We start from the raw sequence: 22,565 nt of genomic DNA on the forward strand, positions 1-22,565 counted from the left end.
GCAAAGATGTATGGGAACACACTGACGGAGGAGGAAACACTGGTAATAAGCAAATAAAGCTAATAACTCAAGAGGCAAGGCAGTGCCAGCAGATAAACAACAGAATAAATAACATGTTGCTGGAAGTACAGGTAGAAGGCAGTATCGTGGCTGTAGTATCTTCAGCCCAAAGCCATTGGCTGCAAAGGCAGAATTACTTGTGAGGTGCTGTGGGTGGACTGTGACCTCAGCACAGTGCAAAGGGAAAGGTTTAAGCAGAGCTGCTTCCCATGGCTTGCTGGCTATCGCTCCAAACAAACAGACCTCTACCGGTGATCTAACGGGGAATCCCTCTTAGCTGTCAATAGCAGTAACAGCGTCCATTTCACTCCACAGGAGATCAGCAAACTGCCCTCAAATCCCTACTCCACCAGGGGAGCTGGTGCTGGCTGATACAGTCACCTAGAATGGGGGGGAACAGGATGAAAGGGGGCAGGACCAGTCTGCCTAGGAAATACATTGATTCAGTGCCTCTCCTGGGCAGCCTCCACTGGAGGAGAGCCCATGGAGCTCTAGATGGTCTTTAAAGCTGTCCTTTCTTGGTAGAACCCCTGGGGAATGGCAGCAGGGATATCATTACCCATGACAAATCTTCCCTCTGCAGGGTGACTCTAGCCTATAGAGTTAATATCTGCTTTTTATGCCTCCAACCAAGTCACTGTATCATAGATATTTTCCATGTTGGACACTTTCCTTCTAGCAGAGGACAGTGGTGAATATGCACACAACCTAATACATGACTTAGTTCTCCAGCAAGTGAGCACATTAATCCATACTCCCAAATACTTAAGATAGCCTCCTGCTATACCAGCATATCTGTATCATCTATACAAGTTCCTCTGTGGCAAAATTCTCTCTTGGATCTGATACACCTTGGCTTGCAAAGGCGTTTAGCACAACTTTTGCTGGCTTGGACAGCAAAAAAACCTTGGCTGTGCCAATTTCAATGCTTGGCTCCCTGGGATGGTTTGGGGGATGGTGTCATATGGTAAATGGCAAAGTGCAGGGGGAAAATAATCCTGTTGTATGCTCCCTCCTTTTTCCCCTACCTGGGGATCTTCTTCATGATACAAGAGAAACCCTCTCACTGTACTAATTAATGACTTTGCTCTAAACAGCCCCTTGTGATCCAGCACTACAGAAACCTAGCTGCTCCCCCAACCCATATGCCATCACACACCCACTGACACTCATGCACATGTAACATAGATAGACCAACTGCTGGGAGCCTTCAGAGTATATTTGCAGAGCACATGTCACCCATTTGCTCACACAATATTTTATTAAGGGAAATAAATTCCTCTTCAATTCCCCTGCCAGAAGAGGAGGCAGTGTTCGGGGAAGAGGGGAGATGTGCTTCTGTTATCCTTTTCTGAGCACCCTGCTATTAAATCAAGGGGCAGGCTCTGAAAGGAAGGGTAGAAACTCCATCATTTGGGATATTTAGAGACCCAGAAAATGTGCAGTTGGGAACAGTCCTGCACTGGCCCTGGGATGTGACCCAACAGAAAGGTAGAGAGGGAAAAGCCCTATGATTATCAAGGATTTTAAACCCTGCCACTTTAGCTTCAGTGAAACATTCAGAGAAGAGGAGTCATAACTCAGCTGGGATGGAGAAAGCTGCCTGAATAAAATAGGACCCAACCAATAATGACACCCTCAGTTAAAGCAGACCTCAACTGAACCTATAACTATAGGCTGTGAAATGCTAGATCAGCATTTATGGTTCGGTTTGTCTGGGTTTTTTAAAACAGAGAAAGGACGATCTGTGGCTAAAACCTAAAAGAGCAAATCAGGACTCCTGGGCCCTATTCCTACCTCTGCCACTGACTTACTCTGTGACCTGGGAAGAAATCACTTAACTTCTCCATGTCTCAGTTTTGCTACCATTGAAATGGGAGATGATACTTCCTGACTCATACAGCTGGGAAGGCTAACTCATCTGTATAATGCTTTGTGTTCCTAAAACGGACAATGTCACAGAAAAACCAAGTGCTCACTTACTTCTTCGATTCAAGCCCTGGAGAGGAGAACACTGGGAAAAAGAGGGGCAGGTGGAAGAGAACAGAGACAGGCAGTACAAAAGGAGGAAAGGAAAAGAAAGAAGAGGGTGGCAACGTTGGAGATTGGCGAGGACTGGCCACACATTGGTAATACTAGCCACACCACCCAAGCAGGGCTCTGTGAGTGGCAGAGATGGAAGGGGAAACAAGGAGATAAAACATGCACAAAGAATCCACAGGCTGTTTGGTGTGGAGTATTTTTTAAAACAAGTGCATTTCCCTGAGAGCTCCCACCCATAGCTTGAGCTATTATCCTGCAACTCTGAATCATTTTTAATTTAATGCTTCTGGGAAGTGGGGAGGAAAAAACCCATCAAGCATAGGCACAGTTCGCAAGCACTGGGTATTAGCATTTGGCAGCATTTATTATAGCTGTTTATGGTGATATAAATTAGGTTTATACTGATATAATTAATAACCCTAAATGTAGGTATAGTAAATAGCAATATTTATCCAGAACTGCAGTGTCTGGAGAGGACCAACAAGAACACAAAATGCTGACTACTTCTTTGTGAGTGTGAGTGAGTGTGTGAAGGTTGTGAGTGAGTGAGAGAGAAAGTGAGTGTGTGTGCAAGGGAAGCAGGTGTGTGCGAGTGTACATGAGTTGTGGGCGGGGGCTATTTACTGAAGTATCACAAGCATGGATGCAAGATGGCATACGGTCATACAAAGATGTCAACATAGTGTGCAACTGTATGTCAGGATGTGTGTCCGTGGGAGGGAGCTTGTGAGTGGCTTTGCCACTGCACATAAACGCATGTGTGAATGTGTGGGTAAATGGAATTCTATGTACCAGCCCACTGTCTGCGTGTCTTGGTCAGAAAGGCTCCATTTGTGCTGTCATAATTAAGTCTATTCCAATTTCCTTTGCAGACTCTGATTCAGGGAGTATTGCATAACTCCGACTGTAAAAAATCTAGTTTGAGGCTACAGCACAGATTTCAGCTCGAGTGACAGATGGAAGTGTTTTTTTAAGCAATTTTGAAAAGTTCCAGCCAGCCTATTTTAAGTTACATAACCCTAAATCTAGCATGGTTCTTGCCTGGTTTTCTGTGGGAGTGTTGCTTGTTGCCTTTAAACAAGTCACACCACAGAAAACTATTTAAAACATGGAAGCTGGCAGTTTTGAAGAGAGAATATACCAAGTCTCCAAGCACATCTACACATTTTTCATCCAGAGATCTGAAATGCTTTCCAGAGGTGAGAGAGCATAATTATCCCCATTTTAGGCGGGAGGAAGCTAACGGACAGAGAGGTCACGCAGCAAGTCAGTGGGAGAGCCATGAATAAAACTCAGGTCTCCAGACCCAGATTTTACAATAAAAGGAGTACGCTGCCTGCCTGCAAGATCACTCTCTGCTAACCAGTTCAAGATGGCTGCTATTGTAGAATGAGTCTCACACACTGTGCTCTCGCTGTCTGTCAAATAAGAGTCTTTATATTAGTTCTTTATTTCTTTGTTTCATTTTTAGCTAATTTTTTTAAAGCCATTCAGACTGCTCCCTGCCCTTAGAAATATACAATCCCCACCTCTTGACTAGAGCTGGGAGAGGCACTGATAAGGAATGTCTAATACTTTACTTAACATATATAACAAAATTAATCAGATCTGTCATTTGATTGGCTACATGCCTGGCTGCTGTTCTCTGGGAAAGGGTATAGGACCAGTGCATTCAGTCAAACACAACAATCACACTGTGATGTTCACAATTTCTTTTGGGTTTGAACAAAGCCAAGTTCAGCTGTGATGACTGGTGATGAGCTACGTTTTTATATGAAAAGCACCCCGCACACACACTTCATTTATAATCAGTTCCAGAGCTGTGATTCCTTCTGTTGCTGAAGGATGGGGATAGATTGTAAAAGCATTGAAAGAAATGAAGAGCTGGGGAGGTCGGGGCGGGAGGAGAGATGTTTCCCATCTCAGCCGTGTGCTGCTGGAGTGTAATCACATTACTGCACTCATGTCTGCATTAGAGAAATATTTGCCACGTGTAACTTTCAGCTCACATTAGCCAAAGCAAACAGCGAGGCCCTGCTTGTCTTGTTACTGCACGAGGCTTCTGGAGTGTGATTGTGAAGTGCCTTGCTGGGATGAGAGTGCTCTTCCGTTGGGTTGGGTATGGCTGGGAGCCACGGGGGTGACAGGGTTGCTAGCAGGAGCCCTTTGTAAATGCCACACACTGGCATCCATCTCCATGACTGGCGATGAAGTATTATGCATGCTCTGGCACCAAGGGAAGATGAGGGGAGGAGGAGCTTCAAAGCACTGCCAACAAAGAAAAATTAATCCTCTCTTAAATAAGGAAAGATGCTGAGATAGGGGGACTAGAGCAGCATTAATCCACGGCACAAAGTGTGGGGGGGGGAGGGAGAGATTGATAGAAGTCTGTGCTTCTAAAGGGGAGAGATTTGCAATCACTCTGCTCATTAAAAAGCCACAGCCAGGCAGGGATGCTCAAGGTAATCATCTCAATCAAACTGCCCTGGCTGGCTCCTCTAAGAGCCTCCCAAAGAGAAGACGAGGGCATTATTTCCTCCTGATCCTTTCGGCATGGGGCTGGGAGGGGAGGCAATGAGATGTGTGTGGGGGGGGGATCCTGGCCCAGAAGAGGAAGGGAGTAGGGCAAGGATCACTAGCCTTTGGCACACAGCCCATCAGGGAAAGCGCCTGGCGGGCCAGGACAGTTTGTTTACCTACCACATCCCCAGGTTTGGCCGATTGCAGCTCCCACTGGCTGCTGTTCTCTGCTCCAGGCCAACAGGGGCTGCAGGAAGGGCAGCCAGCACATCCCTTGGCCCGTGCTGCTTCCAGGGAGCGGGCACTGGACTGGGAGTCAGGGATCTAGTCCCACCTCTGCCACTAACCTGTGTGACCCTGGGCAAGTCACTTTATCGCTGTACCTTTGTTTCTCCTCTTACACTTTGCCTGCCTTGTCTATTTAAACTGTGAGCAGTTTGGGGCAGATACCACTTCTGAGTATGTACATGTGCAAGGCTTAACACCATCGGACTCTGAATTCAGTCAGAGCCTCTGTGCACGACTTTAATACAAATTAATAACAGTCCAGTACATGGCTCCCTTGACTCATTTATGGCTCCCAAGTGGAGGCCGACACAGAAGTATCTCAACGGTATGAAAACTGGAGGTTTTGAGATCATTTGCCTCTCCAGCTATTATTTCTGATGGAATTATGAGAAAGGAGCGAGCCTGGGGAGCGGGGATATCTCACCAGCGCAGAGGGGGCTCAGAAGGGTGAAGCCACATTAAGTCACAAGAGAGATATCTTCCTGCCCCCTAACACTGGCATCTCCATTCTCTCACTGTGTAATAAATTGGAAGCTACAAAAGCAGGTGGATGGACAGAGTTAGGCACTTATCTATCGCCTTCCACCTCAAGATCTCAAAGTATGTTACACACTTTAATTAAGCCTCACAACATAATTATAAAGGTTGTCACCAGGAACTGGGGGATGAAATTAAGAGATGGGAAAAATATACACTGAGTATCAGAAACCCTTCCTGTGTGTGCTATACTATGTGTTAGGTTGTGGAATAGTCAATGTAACATTTGAAACTAGACCAGGTAAAACACTCATTAATATACCATGGGCAGCAATCCTGCATTTGTAGGGAGATGGACTAGATAGGTCTTTTCCATCTCTAACATCTATGATTATCCCCATTTTACAGCTGGGAAAACAGAGGCACAAAAAGGCAAACTGAGGGCTTGACTAGATGAACGATTAGTGCTCAGCAAGCTGGGTGTAGATCTAAAGCACACTAGCCTGCCATGCACTAACCAGACATGCAGACCCTGCTACTGCACACTAGAAGTTCCCTACTGTGCATGCACACTTATCTACCCCCATTCCAAGGCAGAGGAGATCAAAGCACAGCAGGGAACCTCTAGTGCGTGGCAGGCTAGGGTGCATAGATTTACACCCCAACTTGCCATGTGCTAACAGGTCATCTAGACAAGCCTTGACTTGCCCAAGGCCATGCAGTCAATGGCAGAGCCAGGAATAAAACCAAGATCTCCTGGTTCATCTCTCAAGCAAGAGGTACTCCTGTCACCCGAGTCAGGGTTGAGCTCCTGTGCGCCTGGTGAGGCGGAGTTCCTCCTGGGTGACATGAGCACAGAAGTGGCACTTCATGAAAGTGCCATGCAGAATTCTGTCCTCCCCACTTGAGGTCCCACCCTTAAAGAGTTACCTCTTGAATGCTTGAGAAAGAAAGGTCAGTCTTTCCCTCCAGTCCTCCATCTGCTGGAGATTTTAAGTACAGTGAAAGGGAGGCAGAAGAAACAAAAAAACCCATTCACCTTCCATTTGCCTTTGCTGCCTGAAAGGATTAGGGCATTCAATGCCTGCAGAGACCTGGAACACTCAGGGGGTTATGTCTTTTTCCATCACATGGAGCTGCCAAGCTGCTGTTGCACCAGCTTCCTTGGAGGTAATATATCATGAATGACATGATGGTTCATAGCATTGTGACAGGCTGGGGAATATCAAAGCAACCTCCAGCATCTGCCCACTGAAGCTTTTGCACCAACTCAGAATGAATTAATTTGGGAAGTTTGAAAAAGTTCTGTTCAGTTTCTCTCATTGTTTTTCATTTTCTGCTACTGTCTCTGCACCCGTGGGTTTCATCCAGCCTGTACCAAAATCAGAAGAGTCCACAGGCCACAAGGAAGCGTGCTCCCAGAAGATCCCAACACCGTTTTACACTCAAGATGTCTGAAGGAGCAGCCAGACTTCTGAGTGCTTGCCTAAACCGATTTCCCAGACTTTTGAGATTAGCCTATTATAACAAACTGTGGCCACGCACACACATGAACCATCGTCACCAGTGAGGATCAAAAACTTAACACCTTCAGCACCAAAAATGGAAGCCCTTACACCTGACCAAAAGGAATAACTCCTCTAGCTGTAATCAGCAGGTAGTTATAATTGCTGAGGCCTGTCACCAAGGGGAGACATGATCACCCTAAAAAAAGACAGTGAATCTATTATAGTTCCACTACCAAACACCCATTGCAAGTGGGCAAACTCCATGTTTGGAAGCATTTGGGGTTTCCCCAAATATCACACAAGCCCATCTCATCTAGCCCATTTCTAAAATAAGGTGTCTCTCCAACTCACTGGCTACCTTGTATTTCAAGTTTCTATGTCAGAAGCAGGATAGTGCTTTCTTCAATTCAGTCAAGAGAGCGAGGGAGTGACCATGTGTGCATATGTTGGGGTGGAAAAGGAGGGGGCATGCAAAGAAGTCTCCAAGAGTATGTCTGCCCAGTAAAAGCCATGTACAACTAGCCTACCTGAGCTCCCTTGAATCCAGCTAGCAAGGGTAATAACAGCGAAGACAATGCAGCATGGGCACCGCAGCACAGGTAATACAAGCCCAGCAGACACCCAGGGTATGTACTCAGCTCACTATCCAATCTGCAGTCCTCCTGGCACTGTCTTCGCCTCTATTGTTACCCAGGCTAGCTCAGGTAGGCGAGCCCACGCACAACTTTTTCTACACAGACATCCCCTAAGGGAATCCAGAGCAGATCAGCATTCCCTAGGCCCAGAAGGATTCAAAATTCATCAAAAAATGTGAGTGGGGAGAGGAAGGGAGCGCCACTGGGTGGAAGTATTTAAATGAAAACACAAAGGTAAAATAGATCTGTAATCCTCTTCCCCTGACTCAGGCTATGCAAAACATCAATTAAAGCAAGTTATTCCCAAGCACTGTCGTCTTGCAGGTGACGTCTGCACAGAATGATTTAGCAGGGACAGATGGATTTCTGTTTAGCCAGCTAGAGCCCAGTTAAGCCATGTGGTTGTGGCAGAGCTCTGCCCTGACAGCTGAGGGCTGTTATTGCTCTTCACAGTTGTGAAATCAGACACCAAACAAGTGACTATTGTGTGGCTATATGTGACTAACACAGGAATGCCAGGATCCATATGAAGGATGTTCTCCTGACCAACAGCTCCCAAAGATAAGGCTTGCTGCCCAGTTTGAGGTAAAGTTTCCCATATAGGCCCAGGGAAGGCTTCTCAGGCTACATCTACACTACAGGATAAATTCGAATTAGCTTAAACCAATTTTATAAAACAGATATTATAAAGTTGATTGTGCGCATCCACACTAGGCACATTAATTCGGTGGTGTGCGTCCATGGTCCGAGGCGAGCGTCGATTTCTGGAGCGGTGCACTGTGGGTAGCTACTGTAAAATAATGAGGCCAATAATGTCAATTTGCGTCCACACTAACTCTAATCCGATATAGTAATATCGATTTTAGCGTTACTCCTCTCGTTTTGTAGGAGTACAGAAATTGATTTAAAGAGCCCTTTAAATCGATATAAACAGCAGTGTAGTGTGGACGGGTGCAGCGTTAAATCGATTTAACGCTGTTAAAATCAGTTTAACAGCGTAGTGTAGACCAGGCCTCAGACAGCCCCAGGGTAAACAAAGGTTGTCACAACTTACTTGCCATTGATGACTCCATCTGGATTGAGCATGGGGATGATTTTGAAAATGAAACATTTCCTCAGGAGGTCAGCAATGGGGTCACCACTCACGAGGAACTCCACGGTCCCCTTCATTACCCAGCTGGCATTGCTCTCCCCAGGGTGAACACGTGCCATGAGCACCACATAGGGACGATTGCCTATAAAACAGAAAGTAAAACATAGATAGGCCGTTGTTTTGTATTTTATCTTTGTGGGTGGCATTTTGCTTTTTAATCCCTAGAGAGAATAATTTGACAATAAGCCAACAGAGAGGCAGCGTTCCCTTGGTTTTGACATTTTCCTAACTCTAAAGGTCATATTTTCATACTGGCTTTCAAATTTGCACACATGATTTTGCACATAGAACCCCACCATCCCTGAATTTGCCTGCACAGATAACTGCATGCACAGCAATAGGGTTTTCTGCATGAAACTACAGCTTCAGATTTCAAGGCCATTTATGAAAGTTTGACCCTGTAAGTTAATGACAAATTGCACTGATGCTTAAAGGTGACAGAACGGGGATTTCATTTGCTAAGGGCCAACTTCACCTTGTGTTTCTCCTTGAGCAGCTGGTAACATTCCAAGCCCCTAAGCATCTCCCTGCCCTTAGGGTTTGGGGCTGAGATGCAAAATATTAGCACTGCTAGGGGAATCAAACCCATTGGTGTTACAACTGTGCAAGTGACTTTGCACAAAATAAAGGAATAATAGAGATATAGCTTTTATCTAGGCAGGCTGCAAAGAGGACAGTCTCTGAGGTCAACCATCACTACATACTCACTTAAAGTAAGAGAGAGATTATTTCCCTGATTTAAGTAAATATAGACGGTACAACTAGTGACACTTACAGTTACTATTGCCTGACACATTCAATTATAAGACACTGTTTTCAGTTGCTTATAACTTTGCCAAACTAATTGCTGGGGTTGAAATTTTCAGTGCCAGTGCCTAAAGCTGAAATATTTTGGGAAAATTCAGCTAAAAATGTGGTTTTGCGTTTGTTAAAAAAAGAATCTTACAACTATTACATTGAGAAACTCTGGCACCTTCATGCTGTAGTGAAGGGAGTTGAAACGCGACAGGAGTTAGAGAGAGTCACGATTATATCCGGGATGTGTCTTTTGCGGTTCCTGTGAAAAATGTCTAAACTTGGCCAAGTTATAAGCCTCTGAAAAATCTCAGTTTGCACATTCCATCTTCACTAAGCATGCTCCAGGGAGGGAGGGAGGGACAGGATCTGGGAATGGGGATGAGGAGTATTGGGACGGAGGAGAAGAGTACAGGACCGGGGATGTGGGCAAGAACTGGGGACAAAAGTTAAAGAAGAAGAATTATTTTGCTTAAAAATAATATTGTTTTGAGCATTCACAATGTTGAGCATGACTGGGTATTTTGGTTTTGTGCAAACCAGCCTCTGTTAGTGTCACACCAATACCAAGATGATTTTGTCCAGCTCTATCAGATCATTTCTAACATATGTAACATTATTTTGCTGTACCTATATTGCTCAAGGGGACCCTGATTGACAAGCCTTTGAGGCAGTACCAAGTAGAAACTGTGGCCCCTGCCAAAGGAATCAGCCGCACTTTACTGTGTAAGCAATAATATTGTAAATAAATACTGAGTTAACAAATGATAATACTTTGCTCTCCTATAGCGCCTCCTGAGGATCCCAATATCACCCGTGGATTTCTAACCACTTTACAGACATTAATGGATTAATCCTCATAATGTCCATGTTCAAAAAAAATAGGTATAGTAAAGAGAGGGCTAGTAACTTGCCTGACAAAACAAGACTGTGGCAGAGATGGGAACAGAATTCAGATTTCTCATTTCCTACTCATTTGTATCAACCCATAGACCATGCTTCTTCTTGACAACTGCATATGCAGTTCTTTAGTTATTCCTCATTGTAAGTGTCTGGGCTACAGACTCAGATCTAGAGTTAATTTCTCTTTCTTTCTTTCTCCCTTTTTCCTCCCCAGCCCCCTCTCCTCCTGCCTACGACTAAGCTATACCTATGATCTGAGAACTCACACAGAGCTGCCGTATCATGAGTCCAGTAAAGCAACGTGAACTAGAACTCAATTTCCCAATAGCCTTATATTAGTCCCACGTTGTTCGCATACTATAACTTGCTGTGTGTTACACTGATCAAAATACAGAAAATGCCTTGAGCATTTAAAAACTGCAAGAAAGGATCACCCTGGCCTTTGCAAAGCCACTAGCAGCATTTTGCAAGTCTCAGAGGGTGAGGCTTCTATTCCGTTCCAGCCTCTACGCCATCTGTCTGTAGCACTTTAAAGTAGCAACAAGCAAAAACTTTAGCCTTTGCAAAGACATCAACTGCATTTTCCCATTTCCAGACATTTTCTTCTCTCCCTCATCACCATGATTTAGTGCTGTTTTTCAGTCTCACTGCTCAGTTAAACTTATGGGACTGTGCAGCTGTACTGGGGAATGGGGCTCCTGAGAACTCTGAATGGACAACAGCTGTAAATAGCACAAAGCAAAATAAAATGTGTTCTTTTGCAATTGATGACTACAGCTTTAACAACTCTTATCTCTTCTCTGCGTGGGAGCAAGTGCAGCATGTTAATTGAGAGGCCTTGTTCCAGCATATGTATTTCTGCCATCAGCCAAAAGGAAAACCAAGAGCAGGGTCAGCGTGCTATCCACAAAAGCCCAGGAAGGCTTTGCCATAATTTTGTCAGTGACGTAATAGGCCTGAATCCTGCTCACCTCACAGGGTGACCCGAGAACCCCCTTGTCTCAGCGGGACCATATGCTACAAAAGAGGCTGGAGCATGTCCAGAACTTATTTCCAGAGACCCAGTGGAGGTTATTTGAGTTTTTTCACTTGCCTGGGTTCTGGACTCTCTGAGGACTCCTGCAAGGTGCTGAGTGACCGCATCCCTCACTGAAGACAATGGGTTGTTGAGGGCATTCAGCACCTTGCAATATTGGGTCAATGGGTTCCAGTAAATTCATTCGGGGTTCTTCTCCTGGCTTCACACATGGATGCTATTGAAGTTTATCAGCAAACAGTTGATATATGGTATGGCTGGGGTGGAACACATGACCTCTGGCTCCAAATAGAGAGGCCTCCGGTACATCAACTGAAGCCTCCTTTCAAAATACGCAGACCCTACAGAACGAGTTCCTTACACATGAGCAGCTCTGACATTCAATCCACAGGAGAGCTGCAATACAGGTGCATGCCAGCCAGTGTGTTGCATGCTACTGGAGACCTTGTTAGCACACGCTTTCTCCCTACGAGCAGTCACTGATAAATCCCATGCAGGATTGCTGTGCTTCCCTGGATCGCACTCTGCAGGAAGACTAATGACACGCAGTAAATAGAACAAAGAGCTGATGACACAGCCATAAAACTCCCTTCCACTGAAATATTCCAGAAACGGATTTAGTTCTGTGGTAAGCAGGAGCCTAGGAGTGAGCTGATTTTGTACTTTAAACCACTCAGTCACTTATCTGCATTAATGTTGCTTCAGTAAAGGTGACGAATGTTATTGCACACGAAAGTGCTGGACAGCAACTCTGGCCAATCATGCTAAGCACAGACAGGCCCAGTGAGAGCTTTTTAGACACAAATCAACAAATGCAGCTCAGTCCTGACCTCCAACTCCCCCTGCTATTGCAGTGCTGGCTCCATAGAGAGTTCTGCAGAAGCACCACATTCCTGACTCCATTCACCCCTTGCTATGCCACGACTGGGCTACACACACAGCAAGACCAGTGCACTTGACACCTGTTCAGCCTCTCTTTCTGCTGTTCCAGTCTGGAGTGTCTCCTAATTGTCAGTGGTGCCCAATTGCACATGGTTTCATGACATGCACAGTCACTCGAGATCTCTTTCTCACATGGGTCCTTCAAGGCTAAAATTTGAGAACAGATATAAAAAGTATTAGACTAGCTCTTAGATAGAATCCTTGCTGAATTCTGGGGAAGCTGCCAGGAGGCTCGGGTTAGCCATTTATCTTTGCAAAGCCCACATGGCATATAACCTTCTCTGGGAATGTAAACAATAAAAAGAGAAAGCACAGGAACCTTTTCATGCTACATAAAGCCTCCTCCAACTGATCATGTCTTGTTACACTGTGTTACATTTCAACATGCCCAGAATATAACGCGGTGCCAACAGACGCCAAGAATCCTGAGGTGAAGGATTAAAGAGACACCAACACCTCCTGGGAAACTTTGAAAAATGGTCTTTGAAGTAAGAATTCTGCTAACATATCACACATTCCCCATCTCTCTTTCTCTTCCCTTCATTCATTATGACTCTGGGTATTTGCATGAAAACAGGGGCTGTGTCTCTTCAGTACAGCTTGCCTGCACCTGCTGCTTAATCTTATACCTGTTGTCAGGCTCCTCTGGCTATGATATCATCAAGGCTTGATGCAAAGGCAATTCTGATGTTGCTGAAGATTATGACAGCAAATGGGGGAGCTAGCAACAGAGGCAGAGAGAAACGTGAGAGACCAACAAAATCCCATTGTCCCTAAGAATAAAGAACACGTGAGAGGGAGTTAAGCACAGTTCCAGATGGGGCTGATGAAGGTGGAGATTCTGAGCTCCTCAAATTCCAGGGTTCTTTGGATCTCACTCTTTCCACTGTAAAGATAAGCGGTATTGACCCAATATAGGACTGGAATTTTCAAGGGAGCCTATAGATGTTATATATCCAAAGCCTGCTGAGTTCAGACTATATGGGTTTGGAGTCTCCCCATCTACTAACATACACTCTCTCTCGCTCTCTGGAAATTCAGGGCTGGACAACCCAAGTTTTTCTTTCATGCCTGCCCCAAAGCATGATACGGCTTTATTTTGTGCAACACTTAATACACACACATTCAGCAACCCAAAGCCTAACAGCTACACTAAGCCAGAGAGTAGACATTATATTGTGTGAGGCAGACACAACAAGGCTCCAAGAACACGGTATGGGATGAATATATAAAAGCAGCTGGCCGTGAGGCCACCGATTACAGATATCACAGGAGACACGAGACACTGATACAGAGCTGTCAGTCTCTTTCAGTTGCCGCAAGACCTAGTAATCTCCTTCCCGTTCCATCCCTGCATTATTCAGAACAAGTACATAATACATGTATTATTATTGTTCCAAATGGCAATAAGGGAACATTACAAGTGTAATTGTCTCGGCTGTGAACCGCCTGTTCTCTACTTTCATACCCTGGTGGGGGTGTTACAGGCTCCAGGTTGCTTGGCAACCTCCTTTTGTGCCTGTGTCATTTGAATTCATTCACCTTTGAATCCGAGAGGTTCAGAGATGATTGGCCAGTCAGAACATAGGCACACGCTGCTCAGGCTGGGTGCAGTTTGACACGGTGCCACTGCTGGTCTTTACACTCGAGGAGCTGTCAAATATGGTTTTAGATCTATTCTGAGGCATTTGAAAGCCGTGGGAAGAAGTTGCCATGCATTATTTCTGCATGGACATGGCACTTTGCCTACAGAGCATGGAGGATGGCTTGCCACAGCATCCCCTTTTCCTCCTTCCCTCAGTCTCTATGCTGCTGTTAGCACTAACATTGATCTCACAGATTGTCCTTTCAACAGATTATCTAGTTGGCTGACGTAGCTGGCACTGGGTTAGGGTTAAAGGAATATGAGTATCTATCATTCATAGCTCACTTTCGACGCACACCATGGCCTGAATTTGTTCTAAAGACAGTAGGAAATTTGAGATGTTCTCAAGTATTTTGTACTGCAAATCACCGATTTTCATTCTGTGCGTTCTGAAAGTCAGGCCTTGGGATGAGAGCAACACAGGTTGCCTTGTTGTATTGAGCCAATCTGAGGCATGGCAAGTAGAAGGGGAATGAAGGTGCTATTGCTTTGTAGGATTGCCACCTCTTAGGTACAATAAAAACAAGACATCTGGGATGATCCTGATACCATAAACTGGACAGCTGGCATTGTGTATGGAGTACCTTTACAGATTTCCCAGGACAGCTACCTCAATACACGGACGATCCTGCAAAAACCTGGGCAAGTGGCAACCCTAGTTCCTGGAGGGATAGATTTGTGAATGAGTCCTGCTGTGATGGTACCGGACACTCAGGTGTAAGAGCAACTAAGAATTGCAGTTAGTGGGAGCCAGGAAAAGCAGGGGGCATTTAAGCAAAAGCACAGTCAAAGTGTATCCCACAGATGGGACTAGTCTGAATGCTGACCCTGGGCTGTGGGACCACAACTCCCCTGAGCTGTCTCACATGTCTCCCAGGCCTGGGTATCTAGTGCTTTAAGTCCGGTACAGAGGTCCGAAGAGAATTGCTAAATCCTTGGGCAGATTTCCCCAAGAAAATGATTTCACCTGAAATGAATCGGGCAGGAGAAAAAGGCTGAGAACGTTTCCTTTGTCAATCTACAATGACGGGGAAAGGAAACCCTGATAATTTATGTGACAGTGTAATGGGTTCTGGGTGACATATGATACTTTATAAAAAGTGAACCTGAAAGGGATAGAACTTTAATAAGTCTCCAACTCCACAACGGTAATATTGCAACCTATTGCACCAACATTTCATGCTGCTTATTCACTGTTCATACATAGAGGTACCTGTAGTTACCTAATTTGCAGTGCAGACTTCAACCAGCAAAGGGCAAAGGCTTGGCAACCCTCCAGTGATTTCTCTGGCAAGTCACACATGCAAGGGACCAAATGTACCATTGGCCTATTACAATGTACTTCCATTGACTTCCACGGAGTTGTGCCTGCTTATGCCAGCAGTGAATTTGCCCCAAGGACTTTCTCTGAACTCAGGGCCATATACTCCTCTCAGTCTACAGCTACCAACCCCACTGACTTAGTCGGGGTTTCTTTCCATGTATAAAAGGTAACATGTGGCCCAAAGGGAGGGACTGCAGACGAGGTCAATGCAGATAGGGTCCCCCAGAGTATTCACCGGGAATTGCAAATTGCTGTTCATACTGTGTGCAATGCTCCGACTGGTGCCTGGGGCTTTTTTGCCTCTGAAAAACACAGTTTTTCCCCAGTGCAATCCCCAGTCTCCTGTGTTGACATTGCTTGCTCTCTGAGCATAACAGCAAGGAGGAAGAAGAATTGCTTAGAGTGCTACACAGGGGTGAAATCGGGGTTAATGGGATGAAACTTAGCAACGGAATATTTAGGCTGAATATCAGTGAGATCTGTGAGGCTGAGGAAGAGACTCTGCTAGGGAGTGGTAGAAGCTCAGGTACATCTAGATTGCCCAAACACTAAAAGCTATTTTGTACAGAACACTCCTAAGCTGCCCAGTGGCGAGAGGAGATGTCTTAACAGGTGTTTCCTTCACTAATTTATATGGACCTATTCCTGAAGTCCTTACTCAGGCAAAACTCCCAGGGAGTCTGGACAAGTGAAGAATGAGGAAAAACATGAATAAAGTCCTCAGGATTTGGCCCAATCATTCTGTAACAGCAGGTTAAAATCAAGTTGGATCCAACCAGATTAGATCTCTAGCTTCTACTTTCCAGGGGCGACATGAAGAATGAAGCATGGGGTAGTGTTCCAGTCAGAGCTGGGAATAAGAAGCATCAGATGCAGCAGGAAGACACGATACCCAGGGGAACGACCAACCATTTGTAGCAGAGAAAAATTCAATTTGTTATCTGAAGGGATGGCTCTGAAGTCGAGAGTGCACTCTGGTCTCAGATATTGTCTCTATGGAATGGAGATCCATTTCCTGCTGAATCCCACCTACAATAAGGAAATGCTCATTCTTAAACATATGCTACATCTTTAAGAGAGGCACAGCAACATCTCTGCCTCTGATTTGAGATCATCCTGAAGTGATGAGTTTTAACAAACAAAAAATTATGAGGCAGCAGTGCAATCGGTCTCCCATTATCAGAGAGATAAAATATCAATTTTTATCAAGAGACAAAGCATCACAGATTGGCTCTGATAGGAAAAATTAAATTCCTGGTCTCCACTTGAATTGATTTTTATCACTCTTTTGCCCCAGAAATGTTCTGTCGGGACATGTTTAAAACAAATGTTCATTCATCCCACACTAACCAAACTGGAAGGGTTTCTGACTGTATCCATACATGGACGTGCAAGATATAGAAAAAGAGAAAGAGAGAGGGAAGAAAGGGCAGAAAGTAAAAAAGAGAGGGGGAAAAAATCTTTGAACAGCAGCTACTAACACCTCACAGCAGCAAAGCCATCGCAGCAAAGGCCTTCTGTAGGTTCATTTCCTTGGTGTTATGATTGCGCTCACTCCTGGCACATTGCTGTCCCAGTCTGATTCTAGTCTTTAAAATAATCTCATAGACTCTAGGACTGGAAGGGACCTCAAGAGGTCAGAGTCCAGTCCCCTGCCCTCATGGCAGGACCAAATAGTGTCTAGACCATCCCTGATAGACATTTACCTAACCTACTCTTAAATATCTCCAGAGATGGAGATTCCACAACTTCCCTAGGCAATCTATTCCAGTGTTTAACTACCCTGACAGTTAGGAACTTTTTCCTAATGTCCAACCTTATAGGTGAGCACTGACTAAACATTCCTCATATTCCATATTAAAAGACTTTGGCAAGGTAGAACCGTCTCCACCTTTCAGTAATGAAGCTTGCCTTGATGACTCAGTAGAGAGCTCCAGATATCACTGAGCAAGGTAAGGGAGCAACCAATGGGGTCTTCTGTCCTTGGGCAGAGGGCTGGGTTGCTTCATGGGAATGAAGCTGTTGTTGGCCCAGGGAAGGAGGTGAACTTCTACCATAAAGTACTTCATCCTCTAGTGGACTATGCTGCAAGGAGCAGGGAAGGGGATTAGGAGGAGACTCTGAATAGAAGGTGAAATTCCAGCACCCTAATGGGGCAGCCACAATATCCTAAGCTTCTGCTCCAGCAAGGGACAACCTCACCCACAAACGACATTGTTCTGTCCATGGTTTTGAGTTGATGCAGATAAGAACAGTGAGGTATAGAATCAGACTGTAAAGGGTGGCTACATTTTTCTGCGATGCTTAGGACTAGTTACATCAGTGGGTGATCTGTGTTGTTAGTGATTGTTATCCATTTGAATTCATTTTTTATGTAGAAATCTGAACACGTCTCTTCAAAGAACAGCTCTCTCCAAGTTCCATCTGAGTAACCAACATGCAAAGAAGTGCCTGAATGTTGCTTTCTGTGGCACCAAACTAAGGCGCATGGACCTCCAGGTATAGTTTAGAGTGGTTCTGGATTGTAGCCTCACCTACTATCAATGTGCCTAAACTTAAGGGGGGAGGGGATGTTGGAGATCTTCGTATATGGGAAAGTCTGGGTTTGTTATCACACAGCCACATTCTCGTCTTCTCAGTAGCTGAATAGTGTGTGCCAGTACGGGTTTGTAGCTGTGGCAAATTGCCGGTACTGTTATGCTGGGTCTGGCGCTTTCTCTTCTTTGGGGAAGGTTCAGGGCACCATTGCTTGCCTCTGAACCGGTATTTTAATTACCCCACTAGTGTCCTTGAGGAAGGGAGTGGAGAGAGAGGGACCTGGGCCCGCCTTCTTCTCCAGGTCCGAACCCAGAGGCCCCGAGGTTTGTGGTGAACCACTTGAACTAGCGGTTCCTTCCCCTGGGCTACTTCCCTCTCCTGCCTTTCAGTTTGTGAAGGGGCTTCTTGCCCTCCTTCTACACAAGCCAGGTGCCCCTTACCTAGGGTTTCTTTTGGATTTCTCAACCCACCACAGCACTCCTCCAAAACTTTCCTTTTGTCTCTCTTCAAAACTGCTCTCTTCTCCAATCCCTTCAAAGTGTTCTCTGCTCCAACCAAACCTTCCTGCTCCAACTCCCCCACTGTCTGACTGAAGCAGGGGTTTTTATCACGACTGACTGCTGGTGCTCTAATTGGCTTCAGGTGCTCTAGTTAATCTATAGCAATCCTTCCTCCCCTTGCAGGGAATAAGGCTTCCTGCTAACACTCTCCTGCTGCCCTCTGGCCATGCTGTATCACATAGCATACATACAAAACTTGTCACTGTGCAACTGAACACTATTATGAGAATTGTCACAGGGGTGCTGAAGAAAATGGCAAGTCTAGTTTTCTGACCTCAGACATATCTTACCACCATCCCTTCGAAAAGCATAATAATAATAATACAAGAATATAACCATGCAATCAATAATGAAACCAGACTTTCCCATCTATCAAGGTCTCCCAGATGTCAACTTAACTCAAGGAACCCTTTCCAGTTAGTGGCCAAAGCTCTTAAAACTCCAGGACTGCAACCAAAAGACAAGTAGCAAAGACTGTGAAAATAACAGGGTCAACAATCAAGACCTGATTATGGATCCTACAAACCAAACCCCTTGCTTCACTATGCCATATAAGATATGCATCAGTGTGAGCATATCAGAATCTCATGTGGGCATTGTAATTACCTAGTACATGAATGGAAAATGAAGCCCTATATGCTAATGTGGAGAAGACATCCAAACCATGGAACACCTAGTGAACTGCACTTCTCTAAAAAATTTTCTCCAGAGGGACAGCCTTGAGTCATTCCATGTCACTGGATGCCAGAGGGTGGATGACAAACTTGGACTTCAACTTTTATTTTGCTTTTCAAGTTGTCATATGAAAGAAGAGGAGCACATCTATGCACTGATGTCTTATGTTTGTGGCTGGAGTCCCAGGGTACCTTTTTTGGGATGAGAGTGGTGTATGTGGTGTTGGAAGGGAGGTAGTTTCTGGGATGAGCTTTAGAATTGATGAGTGAGTGCAGATGCTACCCAAAAAGGTAGGTTCTTAAACTTTGCTTATTCAAGGGTTTTCCTGGATTTATAGCTTTTGACCACTCTAGCAGCATTTCCAGCATTCATTGACTATAGTTTCCCAAATTATTTTCAAATCAGTCCTGGCTGGAAGATTCTATTTGTCAAATAATGTGGCGCTGTGAGCAATTGCTGCTGTTCAGCTTGAATTTCTGGCATATTTAGTGCATCCATCGGCTCAGTGCAGCTGACTACTGTGCCACGCTTCACTGATGGGATCCCAGCGCCTTCCTGCATTTTTAACCCACATTTCACTGGCAGAGCTTTAAAGATTTCCAACAAATGCTGCCAAAGGGCCTGTCGCTCTACATGACCTAAGAAGAGCTAGCGCTGGTACCCACCTATTTGCCTTGGAGGTTCACTGGCCCTTAAGTCATTATTGCATTGCATTTGCAGCCACTTCATCTTCAGGTCTGTAAACTATCAAAATGCTTTTAAAATATAAAACATGCATTTAAATAAGATGATCCTTGTCAATCAATGTCATGACAGGCTGATGACTAGCACTGCATGCTGTGACTTATTTCCCCAGAAAGCTTTTTATGCCAGTACCTTGTTTGCAAGGTTTAAGGTGACATCCATTTTTAACTGTTTAAAGAGTTAGATTGACAAGGGGGGGTGAGCTAATATCTTTTATCAGACCAACTTCTGTTGGGGTTCAGATAAAACTTTGAAGCTTCACAGAGCTAATCAGAGTGTCTGAGCTAAATACAAGTTGTTAAACATAAGGGGTTCAAACATTCTGTAGAAGACCAATTAAAATGAAGTGAGCAATTAAAGGTTAGCAGCCAGTATGGTGTGTGACAATTTGTTGTAATGAGCCATGAAACCAGTATCTCTGTTTAGAGTAATGATAAAAACCATATACAGTTAAACGAAAAACTCCTTGCCTACTATTCTAACACCTTCAGCTTGGATGATGAAAGCAAGCTAGTCAGTTTCTCAGTTCATAGTCCACTTTCATTTTCAGGTTCTCATGCATTAGCTGTTGGAATAACTTTTGGGGCATATTGGCAGGGTTCATTTTAGGAAGTTTGTGCTAGTGCTTCCCTGTGCCTATAGAACTTCAGTTTCCATGAATGCAGAAAATATGAGCTGTTTGGTGGTAAATAGCTGGTTTCCCCTCGCTGGGCACAATTTTTAATTGCAAGTTGTGCCTAGGCAGATGAAATTAAAAGCTAGTAAATAAGTTAGTGGGATCTGCATGGCAAGGGATATTCAAACTGGGGAGAAAACTGGTTGAGGATCGAGGAAGTGGGTCTTGTACTAGGGAAGAGACATCCACCAGAGCTTGTGTTCGTTAGCAAAGCAATCTGGTCAATAATTCAATTCATCTGAATGAGAGTTTTTGCTTTATTAAGCACATCTCTACAAGTGTGTGTACATGCCAGTTCATGGCACAGCATACTGTGCTGCATGTGCACATAAGGGTGGACGCGGGTACGTTACATCTTTGATGGTCTGGGAGTAGCAAACATGAGGCACAGTGAAAATAGAGAAGCAGTCAGATGTATCACGCAGCCCGAATGCTGGAGACAACATGCACCCAAAGAATGCAGTTTATGAGATCCCAGAATTCCATAGACACCCTCTTGCTCACTTATTCACCGGCTGCTCTCATTTATTTCCTCAGTCAGAAGCTCAATTCCTGAGTCAGATTGTGCTTCATCGTGACCTCCTGGCTGTTGATTTTCTTGCCCTTTTAAAATGTTTGACAAAAGGTGCCATAGAAAGAGTTTGGCATCTGGAAGCTGTGACAGACACGACATGACCTGATTTATGAAACATAGCTAAACAGCTAGGGCTGCCAAAGGCCAGGATTTACACAACTGTGTTCCTAGAGTGGCCTTCAATTCCAACTCTCCTACCCTGCTGCAATACAAATTCCCTATTGAGTTATGGAGCAACCTGCAGTAGCCTGAGACACTGATTTATCAGGGCAGACTTCGTGCCAGTGTTGTGAAAATAGCAGCCTGCCTCCTGCTAGCCGCAGGGAAAGGAATGGCAAAGAGCCTGATTCTCCACAAACCTAGACCTTGGTAGCCTTTGCACTTGTGCAAAGTGGGCACAGAAGGCTACCACACTGAGAGGGTAGTGTTTTCCTCCACTTTGCACAGACGTAAGTGACAACACAAGAGGAAAAGCAGGGAAGGATCAAGTCCTAGAAGTTTTTGACACCCTGAATATTATCCACATCATTATCTTTGCAATATTCCAAATGCTTCACTCAGGCATTTCCATTTTTGTTCTCCTATGGGAGGACACTTTTACCCTTCTTTCCGCCTGTTCCTTCACATCTAGCTGGTGTCTGCAGGACCACCAAGGTACTTCTATAATTTTCTATCCTCCCTTGGATGAAGAACCCCTTCTCCAATCCATACACCCCTCCTTTCTCTGTCACCTCCTTCCCAATTCAGCCTCTGGCCTTCTGCTGCTTTTTCTCCTCTCGCCCACACAGATTCTTTGTGCCTATTAGCATCCACCTATTTATCTAGACATTTATACTGTGCTCAACACCATAGTATCTGGGTGCCTAGCAAATGGCCTAGATCAGTGGTTCTCAAACTTTTTTTTCCACGGACCACTTGAAAATTGCTTAGGGTCTCAGTGGACCCCTTAATGGTCTTTCCAAATGTTTTCTGTACCGTTAGCTATCTGTTGTAAAGAGCTTTGGATAAAGCACTATATAAAAAAAACTTAATTATTAACTTTTTTTGTTCTACAGATAAAAGCACACAATTCATATTTTAATATCAGTAGCCTTACCTTTCTAATGTGATAGATGTGCCCTCTCTCCCTCGCCACAGCAGCCACAGAACTGAGGCTGGGATGGAGGGCCATCTCTCCCCGGCAGCCGCAGCCCTGGAGCTGGGAAAAGACGCCTCCTTCTCTGGCCGCCACAGCCCTTCACATTCCAAATTCCCCCCAGCCACTCTTCTCATCCCATTGCCCCTTCCCACCTACCCCCTATTATCTCTAGGCCACCACCTCACCTTGCATGTGTCTTCTCCAGAGTCCAGGCACCTAATTAAGTGGGTGGCCCTTCATTCTGTCATGGGCGGCTACCCAGGTGCTCACCTTACAGGGAACTATCCGCGGACCACCTGAATGGAGCTCACAGACCACTGGTCATCCGCAG

At 45.0% G+C, this 22,565-nt stretch overlaps 1 protein-coding gene across 2 annotated transcripts in view; it reads right to left on the minus strand.

Annotated features, from left to right (window-relative positions):
* Nucleotides 1-22,565, minus strand: part of AGBL1 (AGBL carboxypeptidase 1) — a 385,324-nt gene that overhangs the window by 238,355 nt on the left and 124,404 nt on the right. For both annotated transcript variants that reach the window (XM_050967394.1, XM_050967395.1), the window contains exon 18: nt 8,586-8,766. In XM_050967394.1, the coding sequence (XP_050823351.1) occupies nt 8,586-8,766 (181 nt within the window). The remainder of the gene's footprint in view (nt 1-8,585; nt 8,767-22,565) is intronic.

This window comes from Gopherus flavomarginatus, chromosome 9 (genome assembly GCF_025201925.1).
Source record: "Gopherus flavomarginatus isolate rGopFla2 chromosome 9, rGopFla2.mat.asm, whole genome shotgun sequence".
Taxonomy (NCBI): Eukaryota; Metazoa; Chordata; order Testudines; family Testudinidae; genus Gopherus; species Gopherus flavomarginatus.